Raw genomic sequence first — 16,707 nt, 5'->3', positions numbered from 1 at the left:
GCTGAGAAAAGGCAGAGGAAATTGAGGAAAAACTACAGCTGAGCCGAGGCGCGCCTCGACTGGGGCGCGTCTGATCTGAACTGAGGAGCGGCGAGCAGCGGCCGAATTTCGTGAGCGATTCGCTTCTCGGCGCTTCCGCGGCCGGTGTGTCCCCGGCGTAAACGCCGGCTTTCAGCCACTCCCCCTGCTACTTCCGTCTGCTCTCGTCTGTGTTCCAGGCGAGGCGCTGCTCAACTCGAACACGGCCATTCTCTGTGCCTCCCGTCTTCTTTAAACCGCCAAGAATCATTCCACCTACGCACACGCTTCTCTGCTTCATACCGTTTCGAACTGTCTCGCTTCTCCTCACCAGTTTTAAAGCGTTTTGCCGGAGATTTCATCAAGAAATCCCATCCCTGTGGTGGCGCGATCTTCCTGCGTGCTTGTGTGTTTCTAGCGTGGTTCCACTTCGTCTTTAATAGTGAATTTATAGTTCACGTGACTATAACTAGAATTGTGCAGTACGTGCACGAATCGTACAAGTGCAGTACGTGGCTAGAGGCGCGCAGGTTCACGCGCGCGAAACGAAAACAGCGGCTTCCTACAGGGCGGGGCCATGATGTAGGTGAAAGCCGGTGTGTAAATGACAAATAAGGCTTGGGCGCCACCCGGGCGGTAAGTCGTCAAGTATTTACCGCCTGACGAGAAAATTTAGCGCCATTGGCGCTCGGGCGCTTTAACGGTCCACCCCTGAGTGTCCATGCACACATTTACCTCTGTAAAAAGATCACTCCCTGTCGTTGTCCCTTTCACCGACCGCATTGCTGCCAGCTCCTCTGTGAGCTTGAAGTCCGTTATCCCCCGGACAAATACGAGCAGCTGGACTGTGTCACAGACATCACAGGTCTCGTCTAAGGCCAATGAGAAAAAGTCAAAACTTGCCACTTCACGTTGCAGCTGAAGCTCCAGGTTCCCCGCAATGTCCTCGATCCTGGTCACGGTTCGCCTGGACAGCGGGATTTGCTCAAATGCGTCTTTTTTTCAGGGCATATTAGTGCTGCGGAGTCCACCATGCACTCTTTGACAAACTCTCCTTCCGAAAACGGCTTGCTGTTTTTAGCTTTTTTGTGGCATATCACAAAGCTGGTCCTGGTTGCTGCATCCCTGGATGTGTGAAGCTTAGTAAAACAGCCTTGCTGCTTTTGCAACTTTGCTAGCAAAGCTTCGGATGTCCGTGCCCTCTCAGCATGAGACAAGTTCTTGTATTTTTCCGAGTGTTTCTTATCGTAATGCTGACTCAAATTGTAGTCCTTAAACATGGCAATCTCCTCCCCGCAAACCAAACACACGGCTTTACCTCCGACTTCAGTAAAGAAAATACTTAGCAGTCCAATTTTTGTTGAAAATCCTGCATTCGCCATCTTTCTTTTCTTTTTTTTCTTTTTTTTTTTTTTGTTGCATGAGCGGACATTTCTGGCGGCTACAATCACCATGTCAACCGCGGGCACTTGTTGCTATACGTATTGCGTCATTGTGCACTTAAAAAAACAACTTCAAAATAAAAGCAATGCAGCCTTAGTCCATGCATGAGGTAAAATGAGAAAGTACATTTATTTTGTAATTTCCAATTAACCTTACGCGGGCCGGTCAAAGTCAACCAAAGGGCCGTATGTGGCCCGCGGGCCGTAAAATGCCCAGGTTTGTCCTAACACATGAACTTTCTGCTTCCTGATCACATGACGTGTGACGTACGCAGATGAAGATCGGCTTTAGAGCTGGGATGTTTGTTCTCACGGTGCGGGGGCTCGTTCCGACGCCCACACAGTCAAAACATGCCAATGACAGTTAAAGAACAGGTCAAGTGTGCCTCGGAGTCCTTCTCCACCCACGTATCAATTTTAAAAACTGCAACATCAGTAGGCGTTGCCTGGCGGACCGAGAGGGCGGTGCCGCGGCAGTGACGAAGACGATGGGTAACGAGACGATGCTAGCTCCCTTCACTCTGAGCAGTTATTAGAAGTGGAGGACGTTTCTCCCCCTCCTTACCCAGACACTCGAGAAGAAAGGGACCAAGTCTATTTGGAGGAGACAAGCGGACCTTAGCCTTATTGTTTTGAGCTTGTGAGTTGCCTGAAACTACCGGAACCGACCCAACAGAACCATCTCTGAATGGTAAGTAGCCGTTAGCCATAGCATTAGATTAGCTGCAGGGTTTGGCTCCACAGCCATAGAGAGCTAGTATTCAGCATGTTTTAGAGATTTATCTGCTTCAACACACCTGGTTTTAATCAGCAACAAATAGTTGAGCTGCTTAACAGTTAATCTAACCTGTTAAAGCAGGAAAACCACTGAAACGTGCTGGATAGCAGCTCTCCAGGAACCCTGGGCTTAAGTTACAGTCTGCTGCATTAAGTTATGAAAATACCCCATGAGAAATTTATTCTGTAATGTGTTTATTTATGTTACACAATCACAAACAGCCCACTAAAACTGCCCTGATTTCATCATTTATTTACTGATACTAGCTGCTCTCTTGGTCGTAGGTGATCCTCTGGTGTCTGCAGCTGGTCTCCTCTGCTGGTGTCGTCAGAATCAGGAGCTTCCAGAAGAATGTGCCTTTGAATGACTCTTTCCTCTAAACAGTTTTGTTATATTAATTAAGTAAATCTCAATTTATATATTTCCTGTTTTTGTTCATGTCCATGAATACTTTAACATGCTTGAAATTAAAACGAGCTTTTAACAGTGAGGTGCTAGTTTAATTCATCACAATAAAGCTAGTTAAACATGCAACAATGTGATTATTCAATTCATGTAATTTATAAATATCCATTAAAATATAAAAACTGGAATCTAAATGAGATATTTGGCAGCACAAAAAACTTGTCAAACACAATATTTATTATAATAATTGTAGGCAGACAGGAGACAGAGCTGATGGGGGTTCTCAGTCATCGAAGGATGGCTGAAGGCTTTCCAGGAACAGGAGATGTGGTGTTGTCTCTTCTCTCTCTATTCTGCCAGATGAGCTGATAGGTTACAGGTGTGTGAGGACATCCTCATGCTGTCATAACCAGATGACAGGAGTTATCAGGTGATCAGCCAGGCTAATGATGAGATGCAGAAAGAAAACAAATCCAAGACAGTGTACAGTAATAACATTAATATGTGGTGTTGCTCACCTTATGTGCTCTTATAGAATATTAACGTGTGCCTGCCTCATGGTGTAGAGTCCATATTTTGCTGAGTGTCCTGCAATAATGCAGGTTATTATTAGTTAATTTACTTTTGATAGCAAAGAACAAAATATTTAATGTAAAAGTTATTTACCAGGTGAATCAGCTCACACGTCACCACCAAGTTTCACAGGGCCAGAATCAGTAGCCTCCTTCATGATGTCATGATGTAATCACATACTTATTTAATTGTTAATATCTTAAAAATTCTGAAATGTTTTAATTTTTTTTACCTTGAACAGTTCACTGAGCTTGCACTGTCACTGAGGTGGAAGCTGGAATCAACAGCAGACACCTCACATCTTGGTCTTTTCAGGGGTGTGGACGCTGCTCTGGGACTTTCTGGAAGATGAATTTCTGTCATGGTCCCTGTGTCACAAGACACTGAGGCTGTGAGCTCTATTCTGGCTGGCTATGTAAAAAAATAAAGAAACAGCACATTTATAAATTTTTAAAAGAGCATAAAATCACGTGTAACAATAATCTGTAAAACATTAAAACAAGAAGGTGATAATAAAATGTTTACATAGACGATTATTAAAAATAATTCACCTTTGCTACTGGTAAGGCTTCACATCAGCCTGGACAAGTGCATTCTTGCAGACTACTAAATCAGTCTGACAGCCAGTGTCTTGGGTAGATTTAGCCTGAAAAAAAAATAGAAGCACATTGTTGTTGGAGTTTATAAAGTCAGATAATATACAAAAGAAACTGTCCTATATAGGTGCTTTATAACATTTCTAGTGTGTGATCGTTATTATAACGTAAAAGTCAGTCACATATGATGTGAAGAGAGCCTGAAATGCGACCTCCTGAACAGAATCCTCACAGAACCGGCAGACTGATAGTAGCTAAATGAAATGAACCACGTCTCTCAAACTTTGCATTTAGGTAGGGAATTGTCTTTAGAAGACGTTAAAACTTATTTAGCTTACTCACCTCAGACTGGAGACCGCCATGGTGGGGGAGCAGAGTCGGTGGGCTGCATCTAAATCGCGGAAAAGCCACGTTGGGCACGGCCTCCCTCTTCAAACGGAGACGTGCAGAATAACCCAGTTCAAACTCCATCATTTTGGCGAAGGAATTGCAGGTAAAATGCTGGTTGCAAACTATAGCACCAGGCGGGAGCTGACTGTTTTCCAGTACACCGATTGCGCGCAGTCACTGGCACCTAATTTCTAAGTCCAGTGGAAAGGAGTGCAACCCCACAGAGCAACCGCAACCACACTACACTACACCTTCTCACCATACTAACACAATATGGAACACTAAACCCGAACTACTTTCCTAATAACACTAACAGCTAAACACTAACTATCTAACAGCCAAGCTAACACCAAATAAGTATATATAGCACTAAAAGCTATGCTAAAGATTAGGATATGCTAATGCTATATGCTAATGCTGAACTACCGCTAACCGTCCTACACTCGCTTGCAAATCCAACTCCCAACTCGCCACAAGTTGTGGCCGAGACTCTCGATGCTTCAAGAGCATCTGGCTGCAGACATCAGCTGGCGTCTTTGCCGTGACAGGAAATGACGTATCCGGAAAAACAAGTGTCATTACCTTCGCCGGAAGTCATTACCTTTGCCGGAAGTAGTTTTTTTTTTTGGAAGTCATTACCTTTGCCGGAAGTAGTTTTTTTTCTTGAATACGCTTTATTGACAAAGCACAAAAGTAGTTTGAATTTGTCAAAACCATACCGTGTCGTTTTTCTCTTCGATTTGTACATATTTAAGAGAAAAATTACACGGTGGGTCATTACCTTAACCAGAAGTCATTACTTTCACTGGAAGTAGTTTTTTAAAAAACAAAACTTACCGGAAAAAGCTTTTTATTTCGGATTTTTTTTTTCTCTTCAGATTTGTACTGGCAAACTTAAGTAACATTGTTACCTGCGTTGCATGAAAATTGAATATTAAATCCCTTTGTCCTTCAGACAGGGAATTTTTATGACAGTAGCACATACATACATACACATATATATATATATATATATATATATATATATACACACACACAATAAAAGGCTGTAAAGTGAATTAAAAAAACTTATGGAAAAAATGAGAACACATTAAACTAAGACTTTTCAAAATGTGCAAACAAAATAGTACTTGCTAAATATTCAGTTTTATTGTTAAGCCCAAGATGAACTTTTGACCTACACCAATTGCTAAAGTACAGGACTCCCAGAAGCAGTGAAAAACATTTCAGCAACACTCCTCTTTCACCAGCAACAAAAATTAGTTATTAAATATCCGTAACACTGTCCTATTGTGTATCACAGCAGCTCATTGCAACAGAATTTAACTACTACAGCTGATAACTATTTAGCTAGTTGGTATTTATTTTGAGTGAAAGACAATAAAACCAAAGAAACACTTAATTTCACAACCATTTTATTTTGGGTACAAATGAATTTGCTGAAGCATGGCTTTCTCAGCTGCATATCGATTCATCCCCTCCCATTTTTCCAACACTTTTATTGTTACCTGAAAAACATGCAGGATTACTTCAACGTCGTCGTCTTCTTCCGCTTATCTGGGTCCAGGTCGTGGGGGCAGCATCCCAACTAGGGAGCTCCAGACCGTCCTCTCCCCGGCCACCTCCACCAGCTCCTCCGGCAGGACCCCAAGGTGTTCCCGGACCAGATTGGAGATGTAACCTCTCCAACGTGTCCTGGGTCAACCCGGGGGCCTCCTGCCGGCAGGACCTGCCCGAAACACCTCCCCGGGGAGGCGTCCAGGAGGCATCCTGACCAGATGCCCAAACCACCTCAACTAGCTCCTTTCGATCCAGAGGAGCAGCGGTTCTACTCCGAGTCCCTCCCGAATGTCCGAGCTCCTCACCCTATCTCTAAGGCTGAGCCCGGCCACCCTACGGAGGAAACTCATTTTGGCCGCTTGTATCCGCGATCTCGTTCTTTCGGTCATTACCTAAAGCTCATGACCATAGGTGAGGATTGGGACATAGATCGACCGGTAAATCGAGAGCCTGGCTTTCTGGCTCAGCTCCCTCTTCGACAGATTGGTTCAGCGTCCGCATCACTGCAGACGCTGAACCAATCCGCCTGTTGATCTCCCGATCCCTCCTACCGTCACTCGTGAACAAGACCCAGAGATACTTAAACTCCTCCTCTTGAGGTAGGACCTCTCCCCCGACCCGGAGTTGGCAAGCCACCCTTTTCCGGTCAAGAACCATGGATTTGGAGGTGCTGATCCTCTTCCCAGCCGCTTCACACTTGGCCGCGAACCTACCCAGCAAGAGCTGAAGGTCAGAGCTGGATGAAGCTAGGAGGACCACATCATCCGCAAAAAGCAGAGACGAGATTCTCCTGCCACCAAACTCTGTTAAGGATTACTTCATACACTGTCAAATGTTTTCGAAAAGTAACTTTTATACCGATCACTGCTGAAGACTGTGTTGTACCTCTGGAACAAGGACATCAAACACCAAGTCCAGAAACTGGAACTCTCCCTTCTTTATTAGTTTATCTATTCCTGAGCATGAACCAATCCGTTCTTTCAGCTCGTCAACCTATAAAACACGTTAACATAAAAATGAACAAAACGTTCCTCTCAGCATTAGACAACAGACCCAGGTGGCCCACTGACCACTCATCCACATAAATAAATGTGATGCAGCTTATTGTAAGTCAGTATACATTTACCTGTGCATCAGCAAAGTGGAACATCAGTGGCTTTAGTCTTTGCTTTAATTTAAGCGAGACACCTGGATTGTGCCACAGATACATGCAGCCAGACTTCACTCTACCACTGCAGAGATCCTTATACAGAGTCTGAGTAAAGACAAGAGTTAAAAATAAGCAACATTACCACAGAAAACAAGGGATTGCATTATCCTTTGTCCAATTTTAGAGTCTTAATTTATTATAATTAAACATTACCTTGATTTCACCATCTGAAATCACTGCCTGGGTTCCATTTTTCAAAGCCTCGATTGTCCTGTAATTTAGATAAAAATACATCTTATTTGCAAATGAAGAATACAAGCACATGTAAGGAGTTTTGTCAGTGTCACTTGAAGAAGTCCGATATTCATTTTAGATCTATATTTAAGGCCTGTAACTCCTGAATGATTTGCAGCTACATGTGCTGAAATCCGGTAATATTAATATAAACCAAACCCGATCAAAGCAGTCAGTGGACAAAAATTTCTATTTTTTATAAGGATAGGATTATTCTGAAACAGAATCAGAAGGAGGGCGGCATTAATTAGAGAAGCGGCTACTATTTCAAAGTTATTGTACCTGTTGCAGGACACCCGATTTGTGCAACCACAGTTGAATGACCCAGCACACCACACACAATAACTGAAAAATATTTAGAGATATTGAAAGCTAAGCTTGTCCAGAAAATACATTTTATTTCTGGGTGCACAGGACCAGTTCCAGTGTGGGCCAGATGCTGAAAAATAAATTCATAAATCTGTCTTTTTTGAAGTTTCACAAATCAGAGGAAGGTTTCACAAATCACAAACTATGTTTTATGCATTCCTACGAGCCCAGAATAATCTAAAACAGGTTTGAAGAGTGTATGTATTGTAGGTTGAGCTAGAGCAGAATAAAAATGGTCAGAGTAGAGAAAAATTGGGTGTATTAGCCCTTTAGCCATTTCCCGAATCGGAAGTTAACTTTAGCCTCGTATGAAAACTAGTGATTGAAACCACTTACAAATCTCTGAAAATCTACGCTTTTTAATTAAAAAAGGGTATTAATAACGTTTCAGTCAAGTCAGTATTAGAAATCGTGGTCTTTATATCATATCTAAATTATATATAAAGTTAATATTATTACTTTAACTGTTTTAACAAACAGGGAGACCAGAAAAATCAAATAGCTAAGTTTAAGCTAAGCTACAATTGCTGATAGCTTTATTTATGTAGCTTTTGTGTTAGCTAGCTTGTGAACTCCCTGCATTCGTTTTAAGACTGCGTGTTAATATTGATACAATTAGCTATGAAACACGGTGCCTTTGCAATAATTCTCTGGTAAAGCTTTAAACGCTATAGTGCCTGCATTTAAGAACTAAGAACGGTTGCAACAATTAGTTAATTTCATCGTTATCTTTCTTTCTTTATCCATCATCCTTATCCTTACCTTTCCTCAATTGAAACCCGCCGAGTATGGTTGAAACAAAAACAACGTAGCGGCCGCCAAAAAAAAGACCAACTTCCTTTCGAGGTCTTTTGCTCGTCGATTTTCCGGTAAAAGTAATGACACGCCATCTCTGCTCTCGACACACCAGCTGATGTCTGCAGCCAGGTCCTACTCCGATGCTTTATAACTTTGACACAGAGCTGCTACGTAGTACTCTACTGGTTTATGTAGTATCTTACTCTTTAGCCATTGGCTAAAGTGTATTCAAAATGACTCAAATTCTATGTTTTAAGCTGAAGGTGGCGCTATACTGTGGTATTTAGGCAGAATTTTTAATTTTGAAAGAAAATGCACCAAAATGCTAAAATATGAATACACACATTTAAAACACTATCAGACACTCATTTATACAGTTTATCAGCAAAAAAAGTTAATTTAGACATTACTTGCTCTTTAAAGAGTTGTTAAAGTGTTGAAAAGAAGTAGGGCTGAAACAAATCATCAAATGGTTCGATACATTAAGTTCCTCAATTCATTTCTTTACTGATTCGAAGCTTCGTTAAACGTGCACTTCACATTCTGAACACATTTGGTGCTGTGTCAGAAAAAAGAGAAACCAGCAACGACGGAAAGCATTGTTAGAGGCAGAAACGGTTCAACGTTTGGATCAAGAGTTAAACTACGAGCAAACTACTGAATTGGCTGACTGAGTGGAGGTGGTTCATAGATGTTGCAACCATTATGTCAGAAGGGAACCCCCCCCACTTTTTAAAAGTATGCACACACACCTTTTGCTCTTTCGATTGTTTCAAAGAAATCTGTTCCACTTGATTAATTAGAAATGACTCCGTCTGCTGAAGTCCGTTCCACGTTTTCCTGGTTGCTCTGCTGCATGCATGGTGGACGTGTCTGACATGGTTGTCAACAAAGTTAGAAAATAAAAGACAGAACAAACCAAAGTGAAACTACAGGCTTGCGGAAGCTGGAGGACGAGTCAGTGCCATTACTATCCCATAATAAGCAGTGTCCTTGTCTGACCCTCCACATGCATGGGGACATGAGGACATTTCTCACAAAGAAGCATAACATAAGTAAAAATGTCCAGAATGAATGCTGACAGATGCTTTGAAACCCTCCGTCCCCCAGTTCTGGTTAGAACTCGGTTTGCCCGTGGGTGATCTGGGTGAGGCCACAGAACCTGCAAAGACTCAAAAGGTCTGGAAAACGACCGGTTGGGCTGGCTCCGGTGAAGTGGAGACGGCCATACTGGGAAGTTTCAGTAATGGAAACACACTCGTACCAGTTCTGATTCTTTGTTCCACCGTGCCAGGGGGGATGTGGTGGTGGTGATCGGGCCAGTGAAAGCTCTGCTGGTGATCAATTCAGCCTCTGTCCATCCATCCATCCATACATCCATCCATACATCCATCCATACATACATACATACATACATACATACATACATATTATAAACAAAATAAACCCAAGAAAGGATGAGGGAAATGTGTTCATGACACTGAAGCACCAAAAACAGTGTTCTTAATTGATACGCAGTAAACATAACAAAATACCAATAAAGTAATAAATATTATATATATACATACATAGTTATATATGTCTACATAGGAATATGTATTTATGTATCAAAAACAATAACAACACTAAGAAAATAAGACAATAACATAAAAAAAAATCTGCAAAGGTGATGCAATCCGATATGGCTGCTACCTGATGATGTCATAATATGCAAATTATGTGAGTGAATTTGATCCTATCACAAAATTTGGCTCATACTGAAGATTTTTCTAATTTACAATATTCCTCCATCTCTAACCAGATTTAAGCTGCAATCTCTTTAAATAGTGATATAAAAAAAATTCATATTTTACTGAAAAAACTACGGCGCCTAAAGGGTTAATACGACGTAAAGAACAAAGTCTGGGTAGAGTGAGGTGAGTTTGCAGGGATCACTGCAGAGATAAACACCACCCAGTCAGACGCAGCTGTGCTCACCAACACCCGTCTGTATGAGCGTCAGAAGGCTCAGCTAATAACCGTCCATAAGAAAGTTCATGATGCTGGAAGAGTAGCCTTTCTCTGTGGTGGAAGAAGAACCAAGTTTATTTATACAGCACGTGTCACAGACCGAGGTCACACAAGGAATTACAATTAAACGCTGAACACTAAAGCTAGAGAATAAGACAATGAGTAGAAAACAACAGGCTCCGCCCACTGCTCAATCACCTAGTAACCCACTACAGGACATATACTAATAACAACTACAATAAATCTCCCAAAATGCTAATTAGTAAGATTCCTTTGCTTTGTAGTGCTTTAGCCTGCTGAGAGCTTAAAAGTTAAAGATTGTTACTGACAGCAGTGACATCTACAGTTGTGGTCAGAAGTTTACATACACTTGTAAAAAAATATAATATAATGGCTCTACTGAGTGTCCCGTTATTTCTAAAACTCTGATTTTTCTCTGATAGAGTGATTGGAACAGATACTTCTTTGTCACAAAAAACATTCATGAAGTTTGGTTCTTTAATGTCTTTATTATGGGTTAACAGAGAAAAGTGATCACATTTGCTGGGTCACAAATATACATACAGCAACATGAACTAGCAATTTTGGTGACTTAGAAACATGTCAGTGAACTGAGCTTCATAGCATGGCCTCTTAACTTCTTGTGAGTGATTATGAGTGACTACAGCGGGTGACTTCTCTTAGGCCAGGTAAATAGGGCTCATTGGATACAAACGCCCACAAACGCTACAATGGGAAAGTCAAAGGAGCTCAGCATGGATCTGAAAAAGCGAATTATTGACTTGAATAAGTCAGGAAAGTCACTTGGGGCCATTTCAAAGCAGTTGCAGGTCCCAAGAGCAACAGTGCAAACAATTGTTTGTAAGTATAAGGTGCATGGCACTGTTTCATCACTGCCAAAATCAGGAAGAAAACGCAAGCTATCACCTGCTGCTGAGAGAAAATTGGTCAGGATGGTAAAGAGTGAACCAAGAATCACCAAAAAGTAGATCTGCCAAGAATTAGAAGCTGCTGGAACACAGGTGTCATTGTCCACAGTCAAACGTGTTTTGCATCTCCATGGACTGAGAGGCTGCCGTGCAAGAAGGAAGCCCTTGCTCCAAAAGCGGCACCTTAAGGCTCGACTGAAGTTTGCTGCTGATCACATGGACAAAGATAAGACCTTCTGGAGGAAAGTTCTGTGGTCAGACGAAACAAAAATCGAGCTTTTTGGCCACAATGCCCAGCAATATGTTTGGAGGAGAAAAGGTGAGGCCTTTAACCCCAAGAACACCATGCCTACAGTCAAGCATGGTGGTGGGAATATTATGCTGTGGGGCTGTTTTGCTGCCAATGGAACTGGTGCTTTACAGAGAGTAAATGGGATAATGAAGAAGGAGGATTACCTTCACATTCTTCAACATAACCTAAAATCATCAGCACGAAGGTGGGGTCTTGGGCGCAGTTGGGTGTTCCAACAGGACAATGACCCCAAACACACATCAAAAGTGGTAAAGGAGTGGCTAAATCAGGCTAGAATAAGGGTTTTAGAATGGCCTTCCAAAAGTCCTGACTTAAACCCCATTGAAAACATGTGGACAGTGCTGAAGAAACAAGTCCATGTCAGAAAGCCATCAAATTTAACTGAACTTCACCAATTCTGTCAAGAGGAGTGGTCAAAGATTCAACCAGAAGCTTGCCAGAAGCTTGTGGATGGCTACCAAAAGCGCCTGATTGAAGTGAAAATGGCTAAGGGACATGTAACCAAATATTAGCACTGCTGTATGTATATTTGTGACCCAGCAAATGTGATCACTTTTCTCTGTTAACCCATAATAAAGACATTAAAGAACCGAACTTCATGAATGTTTTTTGTGACAAAGAAGTATCTGTTCCAATCACTCTATCAGAGAAAAATCAGAGTTTTAGAAATAACGGGACACTCAGTAGAGCCATTATATTATATTTTTTACAAGTGTATGTAAACTTCTGACCACAACTGTAAGTGTTTATTCATTTTCTTTTTGACTGAATAGTTGCTGATTTTATCTTGGAGACGTTTCTCCTCACATAAGCTTCAGATCTAAAGCTTGGGTTGTGAGTAGGAGGCTTAGAAGTTATGGTCAGAAACAAACACGCTGATTGTGATGGAAGATTTTATTGTTCCTAAAGTAGAAATATGTTTTTATCTAAATGAAGTTCATGTTCTTGTTCCTTTTTTCCACATCTTGTAGCCAGTATCACTCATGGTGTAAATATAAAGGTATGATGGTCTGTAACATCATGTGTCGGTGTTTCCTACAGATGTTCAACAGCTGGTGCTGGTTAAAGAAGAAGATCCTGAAGAACAGAGTGCTGGTGTGGACCAGCAAGACCCAGAACACCTCCACATAAAGGAGTAACAGGAGGAGCTCTGGACCAGTCTGGACGGAGAGCATCTCTGTTTGAAGGAGGAGACTGAAGCTGTCGGGTTTCCTGTTACTGCTGTTTCTATAAAGAGTGAGGATGATGAAGAGAAACCTTTGGTCTCACAGCTTCATCAGCAGCAAATAGAAGACAGAGATGTTCCAACCAGCAGCTCAGCTGACCAGATGACAGCAGAAACTGGTGGAGGAGCAGGAACTAGCAGGAACCCTCATGAACAAACATCTGATTATTCAGAGACTGAAGTTAGTGGAGATGATGATGATGATGATGATGATGATGATGATGATGATGATGATGATGATGATGGTGTGAATCTGGACTCTGAGTTGTCAGACTCTGGGTCTGAAACTGGAGATGAAGAAGATGATGACTGGAATGAGAGCAGGTCTTCTGAGTCAGATGGTAAGTCTGTCAACAAGTTCTTCACAAGTGGTCTCCAGAGACACGTGAGGGAGACAAGTCATCCAGCAGTCAGGTCTTCAGGCTGTTTGGTTAATAAGAGATGTGTTAGAGTGAAGCAACATGTAGACTCGTGCAGGAAAGTCCAGAAGAAACCTAAATAATTTAGTCTTGATGACTGTGGAAAAAGGTTTACTACAAATGTAAACAAACAAATCACATGAGAGTCCACACATAGCAGCTGCTGTTCCAGAGTATGGGCCAGCCTCATCCGACCCATACTCTGCTTCTGGACGCTAACAGGATGGCGCCTGTGTTTGGAATAGCCACAGGTCCGTTTCCACATTCCCGCCTGGCCACGGGGCAGCGCTGTGTCTCCGTCCATGTTTCCTCGGGTCTGTTTATCCTGGTTTTCAGTGGTTTCCCTTCCTGTTCCCTCCATGAGTGGACTTTACACACCGTGGATCTGACCTGCTAACTCCAACTGTTTCTGCTTCTGGCAGGATCCTGGTGTAGCTACCCAGGGAGTCCAGATGCTGCAGGATGAAGTGTAGAGCCATGCTGATGGTGTAACGTGATGGAAGTGGTTACTTTTACTGAATGATCAATAAGATGTGATATTCCATCTAATTATAAATGATCAATCTTATTGGTCTTTGAATATTTGATTTAATACGACCTTAGGAACACACACTTCATATTAATTCAGACAGATTCAGAAATATAGTTTATAAAAATGAGTTTAATTCTATATTTCTAAACTAATGATTACATGACTGTTAGGGATTTTATCAGTAACCCAATACCTGCAGCTGGAGAGAGGGGAGGGACAACAAGCAGACAAGTCACCAAACTGCAATCAGGGGCAGAAGCTCAAGGCAACTGCCCCGAGTTTCTGCTCTCAGAGTTTATTTATAACAAAGATAAGACTGTGTGTGTGTGTGTGTGTGTGTGTGTGGGGGGGGGGAATGCTTTCAGGCATAGAATAATACATTCAGTTAATAATATACATAACATTTCCATAACATAATCCCTCCTGTTTATCCGAATAGGATAAGCAAACAAGAAGAAAACAACAACACAAAGAACAAATAAAGTAAAATAATAAAGTAAAGAACAAATAAAATGATAAAACACGATAAGGCAAACACAACTGACAATAACATCAAACAGGAGTTTACAGAGATACAAGTGAGATAATGGAAATCAGTTAAATCAACACCATCATAAACTAAAGAAGAGCTATTTCATACATCTTGAAGTGAATTTACTGTGGTGCAACAATTCTACAATTTACAGCAGTTCCTGTAAAGAGATTGGGAAGGATTAGCAAAACCATATAAAATACAGAAAACATCAGGAGAGTTTATTGTGTAACAATGTGTAATTACATCTTACGTATGAACCATAAAATGTGAGATTGCAAAAAAATATGAAATATCAATCTGATGTATCCTTGAATATTTTTAACCAGAAGATTAGAACTTTTTATTGCAGAGATTATTTACCACTTTGTATTAACTCAGACAAGAGAAAGAGTCAGGTTTAAAAGTTTAAGAAGATTTATTTCTACACAATTAAAAAAATAATGTTAAGGGTACATGGAATGTGTTAAATAAATTAATACGAAATTCAAAAGAAGCATGTATAGATATTCACAGGCACATGCAGAGGGGGGTGCGGAGGGTGCTTGAGACCCTGCCCCTTTTGTCCGAAGTGCCCAAAGTGCCCTTTTTCCGGTCGTTCGTCAGATTTTACCGTACAAAACTGTTATACTGTGATACAAATCGGGCACTAGGACCATGCGGAGGCAGCCGCCTCAAGCTGAAGGCTATTTTCCCTTAGACCCGCCTACAAGCGCACTGGCTCTGCCACGTCATACTAACGTGTGATTGGTTGTCCTTGCTGTCGCTCTACCTTGTAGCCATGGAGACGACAGACCGGTGTTTTCCCTGCGGACAGGGGTCTGCGTTCATCTACCTGTAAGGTTTTTTCTGCCTGCTTCAGGTCAGCTGGATGGATTTTAATATCAGAGCTTTTGTTTACGTGCGTTTGAGTCCGTGGCTAGTGTGTGTGGAGCAGAGTCAGGTAGCTGCTTGTCTGGGACAGAAAATGAGACATGAGAGAGACTTCTCCTGAAGAGTTGCAGAAACTCAAAGAATCAATGTCTCACTCTAGATTCTCCGGGTTAAAATTTCTGAATTACTAATCGAATAAAAATACTTCAAACGCTTTCTAAAAGTACATAAAACGAGCTTTCCAACGAGGTATTACATGATGTAATTCATGCTACTCCAAAAATCGCTATTAGAAGGAAACCAGCTTTGCAGCGTCACAGAAAGAAACGGTGCGGACCGCGACTGGAGAGCAGAGAACCGAAAGGAGGAGATGATCTGATCATCTTCATCAGCAGCTTTTATAAAGTTATGGAAACGTCACAAATAAAATCCACCTGGTTGGTCAGGTGTCCCAGAAGGCTGTTTCTGTAGATGGTGACATGAGGAGGGACAGATTAAAGTCACGCTGGTTTTTATTTGAACACTCAACTGTTTACTAAATGATTCAGCTTCATTCCAGCATCATTTATACATACAATAAATATTTATTTAGCTGAAAATATAATTTTGTCAGTGCAGAATTTTATTAGTTGACTTTTTGTAATGAAATGTTTACATTTAACCATTTATCTGGCTTATTGATCTTCATAATGCTGGTAGAAATGCAGCTACAGTTGTGAAGTAGCCCATGAGTGTTATTTTATGATACCTAGTATTTATTTTATTGTATCCCGTTCTCTGGACCAGAGCATAGACCTGTGGTCACAGACAGGCTGCAGTCATTAAACTGGTTAACATGAGGTCAGGGGTCACACTGTTTTCTGAGTGTTTGCAACACAGTTCTGAATTTAAATACCGGTAGTTCTTTTGACATAGTTTGCTCAAGTCATTTTGAAGTTCCTGTTTAGTAATAAATGCGAAGAAAATTCAAATCTGTTTTTTTTTTTCATTTAAGCTGCAGTTTTACAGACTTTAATAAACATAACAGGGTGTCCGTGGGGTTTTAAAAAGTATTAAAAAGTGATGAATACAAATAGTCAAATTTAAGGCCATTAAAAATGTTACATTTGGTCTCAGAGGTATTATTTTTTCCAAATTAGGTATTATTTTTTTCAGACTATCAGGTTTCGTATTCTGAACATCGACATAGAAATATATTCCGAATGAAATGTTTTGAACGATTATACAAACAAAACAAGCCGATTATTTGCTCCTCCCGCTTTCGCTGCCCTGAGTTGCAAATGAAGCGCTCCTCCCACAGTGTTGCCAACTTGGCGACTTTGACGCTATTTCCAACAGCTTCTCAGACCCCCTTCTTGACTTTTTAAATCTTAAAAGTACCTAGCGAACACCTCAGAAACATCTCTGGTAACCCTTAGCTACTTTCTGGATAACTGTCGTTGACATTTCCTGCAGGTTAGCTAAACACTCCGCCTGCGCTCCGGACCGTTCTTCAGGACAT

At 41.4% G+C, this 16,707-nt stretch overlaps 2 protein-coding genes across 3 annotated transcripts in view; one reads left to right on the top strand and one right to left on the bottom strand.

Annotated features, from left to right (window-relative positions):
• The window catches only part of LOC129160818 (zinc finger protein 585A-like), a 91,354-nt gene that overhangs the window by 8,563 nt on the left and 66,084 nt on the right, over positions 1 to 16,707 (top strand). Inside the window, exon 2 of one of the 2 annotated variants that reach the window (XM_070551435.1) lies at positions 12,667 to 13,191. In XM_070551435.1, the coding sequence (XP_070407536.1) occupies positions 12,954 to 13,191 (238 nt within the window). In that variant the 5' untranslated portion in view covers positions 12,667 to 12,953. Of the gene's footprint in view, positions 1 to 12,666; positions 13,192 to 16,707 lie in introns of those variants that run through there. The other variant, XM_070551436.1, reaches the window with a different exon arrangement.
• The window catches only part of LOC139069967 (uncharacterized), a 474,557-nt gene that overhangs the window by 420,131 nt on the left and 37,719 nt on the right, over positions 1 to 16,707 (bottom strand). The window lies entirely within an intron of this gene.

Source organism: Nothobranchius furzeri, chromosome 5 (genome assembly GCF_043380555.1).
Source record: "Nothobranchius furzeri strain GRZ-AD chromosome 5, NfurGRZ-RIMD1, whole genome shotgun sequence".
In the NCBI taxonomy this organism is placed as follows: Eukaryota; Metazoa; Chordata; class Actinopteri; order Cyprinodontiformes; family Nothobranchiidae; genus Nothobranchius; species Nothobranchius furzeri.
The sequence above is the reverse complement of the archived record's forward strand: the minus strand, read 5'-3'. Positions and strand labels throughout refer to the sequence as shown.